The 17,266-nt window shown below is 31.1% G+C and overlaps 2 protein-coding genes across 2 annotated transcripts; both read right to left on the reverse strand.

Moving 5' to 3' along the window:
* Positions 1-617: 617 nt before the first annotated feature.
* On the reverse strand, positions 618-1,812 carry LOC133675520 (uncharacterized protein At3g17950-like). Its single transcript, XM_062096926.1, has 2 exons — positions 1,561-1,812; positions 618-1,319 (listed from the first exon to the last, which is right to left on the reverse strand). Exons 1-2 carry the CDS (start codon positions 1,642-1,644, stop codon positions 813-815), a joined length of 591 nt encoding a protein of 196 aa, XP_061952910.1. The 5' UTR covers positions 1,645-1,812; the 3' UTR covers positions 618-812.
* A 3,350-nt stretch (positions 1,813-5,162) lies between these two features.
* Positions 5,163-9,162, reverse strand: LOC133675506 (uncharacterized). Its single transcript, XM_062096908.1, has 4 exons — positions 8,881-9,162; positions 6,355-6,806; positions 6,050-6,275; positions 5,163-5,817 (listed from the first exon to the last, which is right to left on the reverse strand). The coding sequence occupies exons 2-4, from the start codon at positions 6,790-6,792 to the stop codon at positions 5,309-5,311; spliced, it is 1,173 nt and encodes a 390-aa protein (XP_061952892.1). The 5' UTR covers positions 6,793-6,806; positions 8,881-9,162; the 3' UTR covers positions 5,163-5,308.
* Positions 9,163-17,266: the final 8,104 nt, after the last annotated feature.

Below are 17,266 nucleotides of genomic sequence, written 5' to 3' on the forward strand. Positions count from 1 at the left end.
AAAATATTTTAAATTTTTAAAAATATTTTTAAAATATAAAAACAAAGGGATTTTTTATTGGTTCCATTGCTAAATAAAGGCAACTTGTACATGATCCATGCACCTTGGCTGCCTCACATATCACGGAGCCATCATTACTCAGTCGAGGGAATTATGCCATTAGCAGCTCCGAACCATGTGATTCCTGTGAGAATCTGTCAAACTTTATTTTATTTTTTTATCATAAAGTTTATTTTTTTCTTTCTTTTTACCAAACTCTAGGTTTTTTTTCAGGGAAAGTAATTCCAATTATGATCTATGATAATTTAAAAAACCCTCCTCTAAATTTTACTTTCTCTTTATACTTCCTGGATCAGATGAAATATATTGTTGAGGACGTATAAAGAATAGAAACTATAATTTAATCTAAATTTTATTTTCTCTCTATGATTTTAAACAAAATATATTGTTGAGATTGTCTGAGGAATAAACTATTATTGAATATATAAAATACACAATAAAAATATAAGTTATGAACACGTAGAGAGAAAATGAAATTCAGGATTTTTATAATTATTTATACCTTATGATTTCTATGCAGATGGCAAGACCATCCATTTTAATGAACAGTTATTCAATTAAATAAAATAAATTAAACTGGGATTTTTCTCCAAATAAATAAGACAAATGTAATCCCCAGAAGGCCAAAGCTATGGTTTTTGTTTCTGTACAGAAATCGAATTGGACAAGGAGTTAAGTAAGTAAAATAAAACTAAATAGCATCGATGAAAAGAAAAGGGAAAACCAAGAAACAATTTTTTAGAAGTAATGTGTTATCCAGCACCGCCACTGCAGATCCCAGTTAGTGAAACCGGAAACCGCCAATGAGCACCGGCCGTTGATGATGATGATGAACTACCATCATCGACAACATCAGCAGGTGGCAAGACCCTTCCATCAGCAAACAACAACCGTCCATTCACTCCTCCGTTCCTTGGGTGCTCTGCCACCATCACGCCTTCAAGTTCCAACGCGGCATCCCCGAACCTCCTTTCCACCTCCAGAAACTCCCTCAAAGATGCCGGCTTGGCCCCCCCTCCATCTCGGCACAGGCTCCACCACCTCCGTCTCCTCCGCTCCGCCACCGCAGAAGCCGCCATGTTCCTTCTCTTCTTGGTGTTCCTCCTGGGGCTTCCGCCGTTCACGACGTTTTCGGTGGCGAAGGACGCGGCGGCGGGGTGGAGGTGCTGGGATGGTGCTCTGAAAGTGATGGCAGGGAACGTGACGCCCATTAGAGTGCCTAATGTTGTGCTTCTATCGTGGAAAAAAGAACCTGTAGACTGTATAACAACAGCACAACGAGAACAAAAACAAGCAATGGAAACACTTGAACAAGAGCAAGAAAAGCAAAGAAAATCAAGAGATGGTAAATTAAAGAAATTCAAGAAACAAGTAAATTTAAAGAAAAAAACAAGAAATGGGTCGATTGAAGAAACGAAAAACAAGAGCAAGAACGGTAACAATTAAAGAAAGGTCAAGCCTTGAAGACTGAGTGAATATCAAGAGAAAGTGGGTGCCTACCTCAGTGTCAAGATCGGAGGAGGAGATGGAGGAGTTGGTAGGGGAAGATGGAGGTGGAAGCATATCGCTTGTTGGATCTAACATCTTTCTCGACCCTCTCTCTGAATTTATTTTTTTTGGGACGTCCGAGGAGAGACTAACTGCTGCAGGACAGGGGAGACTGATAGATGGGATTTAGGTTTGTGTTATTTTGAAATCATTTAGGCGAGACTGATAATGTATGCCACCATGAATGAGAGATCACAACTTTTTATATATAATACTACTGTCTAATGTGGAATATCAGAGCCTGCTATTTTAGTTTACGTATTTTAAAATTTTAAAATTAATAATTATATAAGTTTTTAGCTTGAATTTATAATCTTTAAAATATAAATTTAACATCCTTTACAATTAAAACTACTATTATTGCTTCTTTATTTCAATAACATTATAATGATTTTTTTATTTTTAATAGTAGCATATTAAAATAATAAACAAATAAAAAATCAATTTTAAATAAGAAAACATTTCAAAATTTAAAAAAAAATACTGTTTAGAATGCAATTCAAAACAGTAACGAATATCTAAAACACTGATTAGTTGTCATTAAATATGAGTGGATGATGTTCAGTTTGTCTATGGGGTTGTGTGTCTTATTTGGCAACATTTGTCCAATTTGGAAAGCTACCTGTAATGTAGGATCTTAGAGTTCTTGACATTTAGCCCTTTCAAGACACTGACACCATTTTTTTTAATGGAGATATTTTCGGATTCTATTCTGATTAATATTATGAACTTGGAAATGTGTTCTCACTCCAAGGGGAAAATAACTGGAAGTAAAATGTAAGATTTTAAATTAGTTTTTAATGTTAAAAAATAATTATGTTATGTATATATTTTTGTGTATTATTATTTTTAAATTGAGAAACAAAAAGATATTGTTTATATTTTTATAAAAATAAAGTAAGAGATATATGAATTGATAAATCAAAAAAGATTTGTTATTGTTAATTAAATGTTGAAGTTGGAATCTAATCCTCATGGTATAAATAAAAAATAGATGTATATATAAGTTTCTTAAATTGATTATTCTTTTTTATTTTAAATATTTTCACTCAGTGGCTAAATGTTGTTGCTAATATTGCAAATGATTTTTTTATATATAAAAACTCCACACCAATATAGCTAATTCATATAAAATATAAGAGGAAAAAAATTGATATAAATCAAACTAATATCTTTAAAGTATCACGCAACTAGAAAATATAAAAAGATCAATTACTATTTAAAAAATAAAAATAATTCAATTTATTTAAGAAATAAGAAAGAGAACATACATCAATATTTTAAAAGAAACAATTAATGAAAAAAAATAAAAAGTAAAAACACATAAAAAAGAAAGGTCAAACGCTGAATGACTTCACTCTTACGCATGACCTTTATCAATAACCCAAGCGTCCTTAAATTTTTCCTTTTTAATTTTTTCTCCTCCTCCTTGTCCGCTTCTATATATATATTTTTTTTTTTTAAGGTGGGCGACAAGTTACTTGTCGGTGATTGGAAAATCAGGGTCCATGCCTTTGGATCCTGAAAAATCAATTTTCAACTTGTTTTTATGTGAAAACACCTCTAAAATACTATTATAAACCTTAAAAACTATTTATCAAACCTAAAAAAAATCTCAAAAACACAAAAAACAAAATTCAAATCAAATTAAACTAAACAAAACCTAATCTACTTTTCTTGCCATATTTAGAAGAAAAAATAGCTTTTATTGAACTCCTCTCGGAGAGAGGAACTTAAGTGACATATAGATCCTTCTTTTTGATGGATAAAATGTTTTTCAAGACTATCGCTTTCATTGTTTTTCGATGAATTTCTTTTTCCTCATTCAAACTAGAAATAAACAAAATAAAAATTTAGATCAAAATAAAAATTTTAAAACTTTGAAAATGGCCATGTATTTTCTTCTTTTATATTGTTGTCCTCTTTCTTTTAATTTATAGTTTTACTACAATTTAAAAATTCTTCTAATTTAATTAGGTCACAAAAGAATTAAATTTAGAAAGAAAAGTGTGAGGATGTAATATATAAAAACAAAAGAAAAAAAAAAGCAGCAACTTCACAATCTATATGAGCAGTGATGTCATCTTAAAAAAAACCCAGTTTTGTATAATTGATTACACGATATACAAGTATAGCTCAGGCAGATTTTATCAAATTTTAGGCGGATTGATGGCGAGTATTTTACAATCTTCACTGCACACTCAATCTGTAGATGTCAGAATTCAGGGCGGCCGGCGATACATTTATAGAGTCTAGATCAATGAGTATCAGGAGGAGAAAGGGATGAGGATTTAATTACCAAAATACACTATTCGACAAAACACTCTATTAGCTTCAAATAAAAGCAGGGGATTTTATCATTTTAATATAATTTGATAAAAATTTTGGGTAAAAAAGCATAAATTAGAAAACGTTTGCAAAAATAACATGGTTTTAACACAATAATTTTTGTAAATAACGGTTGTACATAACTCTTATTGAAAATAACATTTATTTCAAAATTCATGTCTCATTCAAACTAATTTTTTATAAAAATTTAATGGTCAAGAAAGAAAAGAGATAAATTGGTAAGGAAAGGAAAAAAAAATAAGAATGGGTCATCATGACACACTAGAACTTTATTTTTGATATATTCGATACTGTTAGAAAAATCCTGACGAAACAATTCTAACCACATCTTAAGAGACCATCAAATAAGATTATATCTTGTTAGAGATTTTGTTTAGTATTAATTTAAGGTTAATTACAATCTCATTTAGTGGTCTTTTAAAATATAGTTAGAATCATCTCATCGAGATTTTTTCAACGATTATAACTGTGTTAAAAATAAAATTTCAATATGTTTTCTGTGATTTATTCTTTCTTTTTAAGTTTTCTTCTCAATTTTTTCTCGTGCCACGTCATCTTATCTTATCTTTTTTTTTTGTCATTGAATTTTAAATCTTATTGAAAAGTTAATGAGAATAACAATCATGTATAAAACTGATATTCAAAAACATAATTATATCAAACTGTAATATTTTTCAAATATGTTTTTAACCTATATCATTTTCTTAAAATTTTTACCCAACTGGGTAATTTTTCAAAAAATATTCATAGAAGAATAGGAGGCTGATTGGATTGCGGACTTGATCCGGGTTGTGCACTCCTCCTTGGAAAGCAAACTTTCGTATTTTTCAAAAAAATAATAATTCTGCATGGGCCTCCCAGTCATGCAACAAGACAAATGGGATGAAGTTAACAATGGCATTTCCAGATAACAAAACCAATGTTACAGATACATCACCCACAACAACCAAAAAACAAAAAAACGTTAAAAAGCAACCAGCCTGGAAAGCTTTCAGGTAAGACTGATTTTACCCCTTCTTTATTGGCACCTTTGTAAAGATTATAATCAATCGACTAGAAAACCAACTGAACAGCGTCTGAGCATCAGCTGTTCAAACGCAGCAGGGGGCATGAAGAACCATGCATTGCCATAATTGTTACTCCAATTAACTACTGTATGCAACAAGGACTTGAAATATTTATGATCAACATATATATATATATATATATATATATATATATATTTCTTTGTTATAAACAAAGCACTAATGTACAGCATCAAGATCAAGACCAAATTTTAAAAATTTACAAGCCAGTGATCTTGAAAAGAATCCAACCCTAGCCTTAAACTAAAAAATCACAATAAATCCATCTACATAGTTGATAAATCACTTATGGAGTCACCCCACATATCACCTGCAATTGAATCACGCAACTGAGAACTACATTCTAGCTGTTCTGTATCAAAAGCAATGTCCAAAGCTGGGTTCTCAACTTGCATAATTGGCTGTTCCACCTCTAATGGGGGCAGTGACTCCTCCATTTGCAGTACAGTATCATGTTCATACATTTTAAAAATCCAATCATCTGGTTTTTCCCTACGAATGTAATTGTGCAGCGCACATGCTGCTACAACCAACTTAACCTGTGTTTGTAAAGGGTATGGAGGAGCGGACAGCAGTATAGGGAAACGTGCCTTTAAAGCCCCAAAAATACGATCAGTGACGTTTCTTAGTAACAAGTGCCTTTGATTGAATAGTTCTCTTGAATCTCGAGAAGGATAACCACCCACAAACTCATTTAAATGACATAAAACCCCGTTGTATGGAGCTATAAATCCTGGCATATTGGCATATTTGCTGTCCACAAGGTAGTACTTGCCTACACCGTCAAAATTTTCAACCAGCAACAGGAGCAAAAGAGAACTAGATTAGTTGAAGCAATAAGATTGATTACATAAATTGGCACCAGAAATCCTCAAAGGCAGTGTAAAATAAAGAAGGTAAAAGGTTGAAAGAAAAAAACAATTCCTCAAAAGCTGCATAATTATGGCGTTTCGCTAGGGTGGTCAAATAAACAAATAGTGAGCTACGATGTGAAAGAAGCAAAATACCTTCAGGGACCTGAAACTTGTTCCGCCTTGTGAGTGCTGAGTTCAGAACTCGCAAATCTGATGCTGAGCCTTCCCATCCAGCTAGAACGTAATGGAACCTCAGATCAAAGGAGCATGCTACCAGAACATTTTGTGAAAGTTGTCCATTTTTATTACGGAAAGGTCCTTGCTCATCTATACCAACCATCACTGGAATGTGCATCCTATCTACTGCTCCAACACAATCCTAGAAGTAAATAATTTTTATTTAGATGCAAGTTACACAAAAGAAAGATACTTATTAACTCAAATTACATTAGGATTACCTTAAAATATGGATAAAATCGAGGATCTTCCAAGATTTCAGATGGAATATCAGATCCAGGAGGCTGGAAAAAATCTAATGAAATTGCCATAATAGCATTCAAAACATTGTTAAAATGGCGACTTATGGTCTCTCCTGAATACCGGAACAATTCTTGGACAGCTCGAGTGCGTAGATTATGGCCAATAATGAACAAGAATATGGCTAATTGCTCCTCGATCTTGATTCTGTTCGTATGGCGTAGCAGGCCCTTGCCTTGCAAAATATCACATAACTTGTAAAATGCCTGCTTATCCATACGAAAATTTTCCAGACAGCGGTCACTTGGACCTCTTAGTACCTCATCTACAAATTTGGTACCATTAGCTAAACTTATACTTAGTTCTTTGGGCATACAGTTCCCAAAAACTCCGTCCTTTTCATCATCAGAGTTCTCCATGGAAAAGTCAACCTCTGCACTCAATAATATGTGCTGGTCAGACTCACCAAAAAAAAAGGACAAAACACACACTTAATTACTGTAAAAATTAGGACAAAACATAGTGAAAACAAGGTTTGACACAAAGCAATAGTGGAAATAGGAAACAGTGAAACCCCAGTTTAACATAGAGAACACTTGGTTGAGAAATAATAATAAAATAACAAAGAACGTGGTGCAGGTGAGGCAATCATCTTGAATTATCCATGAGTAAAATTGGCTAACCCAGATGGTCGAGGAGAGATTCAACAGGCCTGTTTTACCAGAAATTAAAAGGAATGAAATAAAAAAAAAATCTATAACTGAATACATAAATGTCATGCTCGAATTGTACCATGCAAGTGCATTTTGCTTGTAAAACATCCTACTGTGAAGTTCCTCAGTTATTTGAATAAGTAATCTTACCATGGTTGTCCTATGCAACAAGAGGCATCCTAAGCAACCATTTGTAAGAAAAGAAAATTATTTGTCTCCACATTACAATCAATTCATTTTTCCTTTTTCTAGAAGTGATTACAATGAGGAAGTTTAGTCTTTCCAAAATCCAAAAGGTAACCTTACAGTAACCTTCTCATTCCTTAGCTCATCATGGATCAAATGGAAGCAACAACAGCCAATACAGAGATGACAAATAGAGGACTGGAGCAGACCATGTAGTTCTCACAATGCTAGAAAGGAGAACAAAAGAATTCTTCTTAACTTCGAATAAACTATTAAAACAGGAATTGTTGTTCACATGTTTACTCACTATACTGCGTTCTTTATTTTTCCCCAGTTTTTGTTTCATTGCTGACAAATATAACCAACTACAACAAAACTCAATATTTTACTATCAAGTATTCTGACATCTCATTTGAGAAAGTCAAATAACAAGAGGATTCTAAAGGACTACAACTCTCAGCAAATGTAGTTGGCTCCGAAAGCAATGCTGACACTTTTTATACTTATCATGATGTATACATTTGACATGAGGGAAGGAATGCATGGACCATAGAATGGTAGAGCTCCCATCTTCCCGTAACTATACATTAAGTAAAAACTTCTCAATGGCATAGATGGTGCTCACCTCAGATTTGTTAGCAGCTAATACAATAGGAAATAATCCCAGTGTTAGAGAAGTAGAAAAATGTGTTGTTAAGCAAAAGCATTAACAAAAGGTACAATTGAACATCAGGAGACATACCACGAAACATGAGGTGGATTAATGCCAAGCAAAAGGGAAAAGAAATTATATACTGGTGGAAGAAAAGAATATACAATTTTAAAGAGTTATGGAAGCTTTTTAGTGAGAAACAAAAACCTTGTATGAAAGCCAAAAATATTGAATCCGCAAGTTTTATAAACAATAAACAAATGCTTCATAGCTATGTTCATTGGAAATAGTTTAGATGTCCTTGAAGATGCAATGCTGAAGCACATGGTCTAAATACCAGCCTAGATATGGTATCCAATATAAACTATTTTACAGCAAGATGTAAATACAGCATTGTTATATGCTGTTGCAGCAGCTCAAAGCCACATTCCTATGCAACTCACTACTACAAAGTAAAAAAAATAAATATAAATATATTAATAATTGGCATAAGATCTGCCATTAAATGGACTGGAACGACAAGCAATGCATATCTCGATTATATCGATAAAATCAATGAAGAACTAGCATTATTCATGAGATCAATATCTAGCTCACCAGCCCCTTTCATCAGCTCATTCGCATTGTTCGTAAGAACATTACGGTTGATTCTAAATCAACTTTTCCCATTGCCATTAAAGCCTCGAAAACTTTAACAATGCTTCCTAGTGAAAGCATTAAGGAAAAAAAGAAAAAAGAAGAAGCAAACAAAACAAAATAAAATGACCCTATCAACACTAATTAATCGCCTGCATTATACAGTTAATCACATCAAATTCTTATTCAAACAACATAAAATTAAGAACCCAGATTTGAAAATCAATTTCGCATCTTTTCATTTGATCAGAGATTAAAGCGGCCCAGAAACAGTTTATTTACTCTTCAAACATCAATAAAACCTATGGCACACACCATACCTGGAATCGTACAGTTCAAGCCTTAAAACGACGAGTCGTGCCGTTCCGTTGGAGAATTGGTGAGGAGAGTATCTATGACTGATTGAAAGGGGGTTCGAAAATGACTAGTGACGCCCTCTCTTCTCTAGAGTTGAGTGCGAGAGCGAGATTTTTGAAGGGTTTGAAGGGTTTGTTTTCGGCTGTTACTGGTTGCGAGAGAGAGTTTTGGGCAGTGTGTGTTGGTGGGGTGTGGGAAATGTGACTCAAAAGAGGGTCCACAGTCTCGATTGAAATGCTTACCAATTTTGGATGAACACAAAATCAATACACTCTCGTGAATTATAAAAGGGATAACTCTCAATGTTTTTTAAAATATTTTTTATTTTAAAATATTTTAAAATAATATTTTTTATTTTTTAAAATTCAATTTTAATATCAATACATTAAAATATCTAAAAAAATAAAAATATATAATTTAAAATTTAAAAAAATTAAAAAACATAACTGGCCCGCACAAACAAATAGTGTTTTAGTTTATATTTGAGAGCATGCTAGCTATTGAGTTTTTTCTGGACCACAAGATAAAATCATTCGATTACATAATTAAAACTGTGTTTAGAAAGGTGAACCCTACCAATAACCGAAATCTAAATTCAGTTATGTTGAAGCATCTTTCTAATACTTTTTTTGAGATCTGATCTTAGTTGTCTTTTTCATTTTTCCAATACAAATAAAGAGTATAAACTGTTGTAAATCATCATACTTAAATACCCTCTCCCTCTCAAATTTGTTTACTTTGTTAAAAGCTAATTGTGCCTTTTTCTTCAAAACCTCAATGATACTCTGAAAACAAACATATCCTTTAGAACTGAAATTAATTTCCAAATCGTGGCAAGTTCAGTAGATCAAATTATTTGGCATTTGAGTTTTGATTATTTATGATGTTCAAATTATTTGGCACTTGAGTTTCGATTATTTGTGATGTTTTTTTTCTTGTTTTGATTACTGAAACCATCATCTTCTTCTCTTATCTCTTTGAAATCATTATTTTCTTCTCTTATCCTTTCAAATACAAAGATCAAATACATATTTTAGTTTCTCTAACATTTACATTTATGAGGTTTTGTTTTTTATCTTGAAATTGCAGGGTATGTTTCTGGTACAAACAAAAGCAACTTTATTTCATTCTTTGTGATAAAGGAAGAAGAAGAGCATCTTGAAAATTACATTCCCAAAGTGAAGAAGGTGTTGAATAATTGGTAATCTGTTATTTTATTAAAAAAAATCCTTAACTCATAGTAAGAATTTATAGATTATTTTTTTGGATATGAGTAAGCATCAATGTTGAATTATTGTTTTTGGATTTGAGTGGCCTCGAAGTCGATGTCTAACACAATATTGTTATATAATTAGGTTGTATGGATTATTGATTGATACTTGTATTTGAAAATCAATTTTTTAAATTCATATTAGTTCTCATCAATTATTTAGGGTCTAGGGCTTTGATTAGTTTAACTTTAGCTTAAGTTAAAATATCTTGGCATATCAAATTGTTTTTAGTGCATGTAATTTTTTATAGGCAAGCATAATTAATGAAGGCTTTATCTTTTATTTCCATATTCTGAGCCATTTTAATTGGTTTTCTTTTTTCTTTTTCCTAGCCAGCTAACTAGTATTCAGTCCTTGAGCTCTAATTATTAACTCTAACACATTTATATAAATAAGAACAAATGTTGTGACATGGTGTACATTAAGTTGGTCATTCCTACAATATATACTACTTTTGGCATACACTCCAATTATTAACATTAGCACATTTATGTATGTTTTCATTAAATCTTAGCATCTACAGTTTTGGACAAAAAAGAGATATCATTGGATTTTCTAAGATGATTTGATTAAATGAGAGCCAAATTTTGTTTAAATGTCATAATTGAATATAATACTAATGTTTGTGCTTGTGTATGTTGAGCAAGGTTGGCAAACAAAGTAATGAAAGGTCATCAAAGTCAAGATAAATCATATTGGATAAAAAGAAATGTTGCATACTTTCTATGTATATGTATCATAATAGTTGATAATGGTATGACACTAAACACATACTTTGATAAAAATATATGTAAATATATGATGAATATATTCAAAGAAATGATCGATCCTTCTTTCACCAAATCACAATTAAAGAACAAATAGGATGGTATAAAATAGAATTGGAGAGTTTAAACAAAATTAGTTGTTAAAACCGATGTTGGATTGAAGAATAAAATTGGAGTTATTGATGCAAACAATGAGTAGGGGATCTTAAAAACTCAAGTTAGTTTTAGAAACTTTATGTTCTTAACTTTTAGTTGTTGCTATCAATAGTTGAGAAATCTATTATGTGTTATTAATTATATTGATTTTCTTTTATTTAGAAAATTAGATAAGCTAAAAAATTTAGGCATGCCGGTATTAAACCATTCCTTTGTAGCAAAATTGACAAAATATTTAGTAATACTATGGCTTTTGGAAAATTTGTTTGGACTCTATGTATAAGAGTTTTATTTGATGATGACAGTGGAGATGATGATGTAGAGAATGATAACGACGATGATGAAATGAATCTAGAGGAAGAAAATGGTGATTCAAAGGAGGATACCACTACTAATTTTGTTGATGATGTTAAAAACATGGTAAGCAGTGTGGATATGGCAAACAGTAGCACCCACAATAGTAGGGAGAGAAAGAAAATAACATATTTCATAAAGAAAGATAAAGAAAAAACAAAAGGGGTGGTTCCAGAATCGAAGCTCAGTTAGTTGATCGTTTTGATCAACTACTAGATAATATCTTTACCAAGAGTGAATGTAAATCTACCAGTAAGGATAAGAAAGGATGTAGAATTACAGAGGTGATGGTTGAGCTTCATTTTATAGATGAAATTGTCAAAGATGATTATTGTCATTGATATGCTTCAAATTTCTTACTTTCAAGAAGTAAGAGAGAGATGTGGTCAACAATAAGAGACCTTATTCCCAAGCTTAAATAACTACAAAATATGTATAAATGAAGTTTAAGATCTTAATAATAAGAGTTATGCATGCTTCCATCACTCTTACAGATTTCATTCTCTTATTTGATATGTGCCATAATGGAATTCAAAATTATTGTTGTGTTTAGGTTGTTGTAATGTGAAGGTCCTTTGGCTATGTGTAATGTACTAAATTTTTTTTATTAAGAATATTTGTGTAATGTTTGGTATTTGAATTACTTAGATTGACATTTGTAACAAGACTATAATGAATTCTAATAATGTTGTAGTGTATTTCCATTAAAAATTTCAGTCCTTTTCTTTTTGATATCTAGAATGTCAAAGTCTTTTTATCAAGTTCTTTGGCCAATCCATTAACCTTCCTCTTTTGTTTTTGTATTTCTCTTTGGTGATTCCAATCATGAAAGGTTACAAGCAATTGTAGCCTATTTAATATTTATTCTATAAAGAAAGACTAAATAGTTTTCACTGTAGCAGAATTTAACTTTTGGCAAAACAAACTTGGATAACCAACAACTAAGAGCTTCAATGCATGCTTTTTGTATAGATACATAAACAATGAAACAAGAATGCCAATTGATATTGGGTTATGCAAGTTATTTGTTTCAGCATTTGATTTATCTATCAAATGGATTTTCTCTTCAACAATATTTTATCTTGTCAAACAAGAACATTTTTATACATAGAGATTCCTGATCTGCTCTCTAACTAGAGCTTATTAATTGAGTGACATCAAAGAAACAAGTATATACTTGCAATATTATGGTCTACAATGCCATGCCAAAACCATCTAATCACTACAATGTTACTTTGTGAGAATATATACATGAGGACATTTATACCATTGCATTGGACAAATTAATTTTCCTCAATGATAGTGTAAAACATGGAACAATGAGAAATTTTGTCTTTTTTTTTTATCGGCAACCACCAAACTTTCAAGCCACAAATCATATCAATCCTATTCATTTTTTTATTTTGAAATAATAATAAAAATTTCCAACCAACTTTTAAGTCTAAAAATTACTTGAATATGCAAAGAAGAGAACATTTAGCTTCCAACCAATATCTAATTAGCTTTGGTAACCAACAGTTAACTTTCAAGTCATAACCTTAAATAATATTACTAGTGTCCTTTTTAAAACATCTTATACTACAAAGCTTAGCCTAGTGTTAAGTCTAATAGGAGCGGTTCTATTCTTTCTGATCTAACCTTTGAATACACACCATAACCCACCTTTTCTAAGAAGACTCTCAGGCCTAAAGTTTGTTGTTGTTAATTTAAGGTCATTAAATGTTAAATTTCAGAGATGAAAAGCAATATTCAATTCCTCTTTAAATATTGGAAGTGAGGATGCAATCTTTGCATTGTTAGTCATTGTAGTAGAAACATTGCTGGAATAATAGGTTGGTCTTTATTCCTTTATATATATATATATATATAGACTTACATGGAAACTAAATTCAAAGTAATGAAAATTACAAGCTATTATTCATTTCTATTAAAAGTATTTGTCTTTTAATATTTTTATATAACAACTTATTAAAAATGTTTTTTAAAATAACTAATTGAAAATAATTAAAATTAATGAATTGAGATGCATTAAAGAACTAGTTTTTGTCATGTTATTTTATTCACTGAAAATATTATAATTTATCATGATAGACGTGTTTATTAAGGAACATGATGTATTAATTTTTAGATTTTCCTATTTAATTTTACATCTATTAAAATTTCTTATTCTCTCCTTAACATCCCTTAGTTTGTTTTTGGTTCATATAATATTAATTTTTCAATCAAACTAACAAAAAAATTATCTTTACTTTCTCATTTGTGATTGTAGATATGAAAGTCGGATGATTTAATGTTTTATTCAAAGAAATATTTTAGAAAGATTATGATAATGTAATGAATTATGCAATTGATTATATTAATTATGATAGTGATGATGGTAATGGTGGTAATAATAATGTTAGTAATGATAGGGATACAAATGATGATGATGACTATAATGATAACCACAATAATGATGATGAGAATGTTGATTCATTTTGGAAGCAAAATTTTGATTATCATAAATTAGCAATATCCACATGTGGAGCTATAATGATGATATATTATGTTAATTATGTGCTTAAAGAACTTTATATGGTTTCATACAATATAGGTGTCATAACCCAATTTTTGATTTTTTTTTAAAATAAAAAATAAATGAATGAAAAATAATTTGGGAATTGGATCAAGAAAACACAAATTGAAAGTTTGAGGACTAATAATAATGATGGAATTATAATTTTTAGAGTCAATTTAATAAAAAATTGGAAGGATTCATAAGTTTAGGAACTTAATTAAATTTTGAATTAGTTTAATTAATGACATCAGAGACTTAATAAAAAAAAATCAAGTTCAAGGTTAATTTGGGTCAAAATTGTAAGAAACTAAAGTCCAATGACCCAAGTGGATAGGCGGTGATATTATAGGGGCTTAAATGATTTTTTCAGGGGTAATTTTGAAAGAATTAAAAGTTAAAGAGTTGATTAAGGACTGAATTGATTAATTCGGAAACCAATGACTGTTTTGTAAATGGCGTTAAAATGCAGGAGTCTAATTGCAATTGGTCCAGGGGCAAAATTAAAAAAAAAAGATTTCGATGAATAAGGGCCCAATTGCTAATTGTTAGAACTTCAAGGGGGCAAATTGAAAATAACCGTTTCAGAGTATAAAATGGCGTCGTTTCTAAAACCACTGTTGATCACCTTCTTCCTCATCCCGGGGAAGACCGATTGATTAAGCAGGAAAATGCACCAAACCTGTTCCAAATCGGGGGTCACGTCTCTACTAGCTACCCAATATCCCTCGCCAACACGATGCATTACCAACAGTCCTGCAAGTCCCCAGTTTTTCCTCAAGCACGGACGAACGTGCCTCATTATCCTAGGGACGAACAGAGGGCATTCTTTGGCTCTATAAAAGCCAGAGAAAGGCCACATACGGAGAGAACAGAGACAAAACGAGAGACAAAAAAACAAAGGACAGAAACAAACAAAGAAATAAGATAGAAAGAAAAACAGAGAAGGCGAACGAAAACAAAGAGATTGGAAGGAGGAAAAACCAGAGAGGAAGAACAAGAACGACGAGATAGAGAGAACCCAGGAGAGCACAAAATAAACGAGAAAAAAAAAAGATTTCTGGGCTTTCTTCCAGGACTCCAGCAAAGGAATGTTTGGTGTCCCCTAAACAACAGATCACCGAACCAACCAAAAACAAAGGAAATAGAGACAGACATAGACAGAGAGAATAAGATAAGCGAAAAGAAATCAATAAAAGAAAAGAAGCAAGACCAGAAGAGAAGCGCACGAAAAACATAAGCGGAGGGGAAGAAAGTATCTTTGGCCAGCCACTACACCTTCGCCATCGTCTTCGTCCCCAAGCACTCCGGCACCAGGTAAGCTGTGTTTTCCCTCCCCTCGCATTTTAATTACCCTGTGACTGTAGCAAGCGTTCACGAATAATTCACCGTTGTTTTTTTTTTTTTTTTGTAATTTTCTATAAACAGGGGACATTTTAGTATTATTTTATTATTTTTAAACTTCAAAACATTTACTTGGGTTTAGCAAATTTAATTTACTTAGGTATGAGATCCAAATAATGTGGATCTAGCAAAGAATTAAATAAAAGTTTAAAAATTAATGCAGATTAGGTAACGTGAATCTAAGTGAAGAATTAAATAAAGATTTAAAAAATAATGCAGGTTTTAATAATATTATTAAAATATCTTTTATATTCGTAATATTAATTTTTTATTTTAAAAAATTAATACTTACCGTTGCCAGCGCAGACAATAAACTATTCTAAAATAATTTGCGAATGCATGTTTTTTAATATTAAATTATTTTAATTTGTTTATGTATTTTCTTTAATAAACATCAATCATGAAAAAAATTACAAGCAACTTTATTGGAGGGCCCACCTCCACTTAAAACGTAGTAAAAGGTTGAAAATCAGGTCTGATTGAAAATGAAAGTGAATAATAAAGTTATGAAACCTTGTATTTAAATGGAGATGAAAAAACAATGAAATTTAAACGGGATCCCTATGGTGAGTCACGCTGTCCCCTTCGGAATGATGAACCTTAGTGTGTTTTTAGCACTATACTAGTTTCTGTGTTTACGATTTTTTTTTATATAAAAAAACTATAAATTATAGCCTTTTTATAACTAAGATTTCAAAAGAAATTCTTCAGCCGAATTCATACAAAATTATAATATATATTAATGAACCAAACAATTTTAAAATTATTAATAAAACAAAACATAATTCTATCCATAATTCACCATATTTAAATGTACGAGTAATTATTTTTGGTTTGGTTCGATTTTTATAAAAAAAACAACCAAACCGGTTTTTATTTTAAAAAATCAAAACCAAACAGAAATTGGTTCAAGCCGGTTTGACTCAGTTTTTCCAGTTTGGTTAAGTTTTTTTTTCCGGTTTTTTTTGTTTGGGTTCGGTTCGGTTCGGTTTTGTTTTTCGGTTTCAGGCTTATAAAACTGAAACCAAACTGGTCGGTTTTTTAAAAATTCTAATCGGTTTAATTGGTTTTTTTCATGGTTCGGTTTTTTTAGTTTTCTCAATTTAATATAAATTAATGAACTTAAAATTATTAATAAAACAAAATATAATTCTATCCATAATTCACCATGCTTACTGGAGTGATCATTTTCGGTTCGGTTTTTATAAAAAAATAACTAAACCGGTTTTTTTTAAAAACCAAAACCAAATTGGAACCGGTTCAAACCGGTTTGGCTCGATTTTTTTCTGGTTTTTTTAGTTTGGGTTTGGTTTGGTTTTTTGGTTTCAGGCTTATAAAACCGAAACCAAACCGATTAATTTTTTTTAAATTCTAATTGGTTTAATTGATTTTTTTTTTATAGTTTGATTTTTTAATTTTTAATTTTTTTAATTTAATTGATTTTTCGGTTCTTCTCTCACGCATGCTTATTGGTGTTTTTCCTGAGACTCCTGTATGTTTGTTTGTATTTGGTTTTGTGAAGTTTCCTCAGTTGTCCTATTGAACCAACCATTAATAAAACATGTTTCACATCTTTCCCTTTTTCTAGCGGTTGCTGCCTTCAAATTTGCAGCATCGTTATCTTTTCAATCGCCAAGAAGCTTCCTGTCTTGTTCTCATGTGTGGTGATAATTATTTTAATTGTTTTTGAAAAAAATAAAATAAATTTTATTTTTTTACATTAAATTAATTGTATTAAAATGGGAAGGATCCCGTTGCATCCAAGTTATTAGATTTGTTGAGACTTCTAGTGTGTTTGATATTGTGGTTGCGAATGCTTTTTAAATAGCTTTTCATGCCAAAA

This window comes from Populus nigra, chromosome 16, assembly GCF_951802175.1.
Source record: "Populus nigra chromosome 16, ddPopNigr1.1, whole genome shotgun sequence".
Lineage (NCBI taxonomy): Eukaryota > Viridiplantae > Streptophyta > Magnoliopsida > Malpighiales > Salicaceae > Populus > Populus nigra.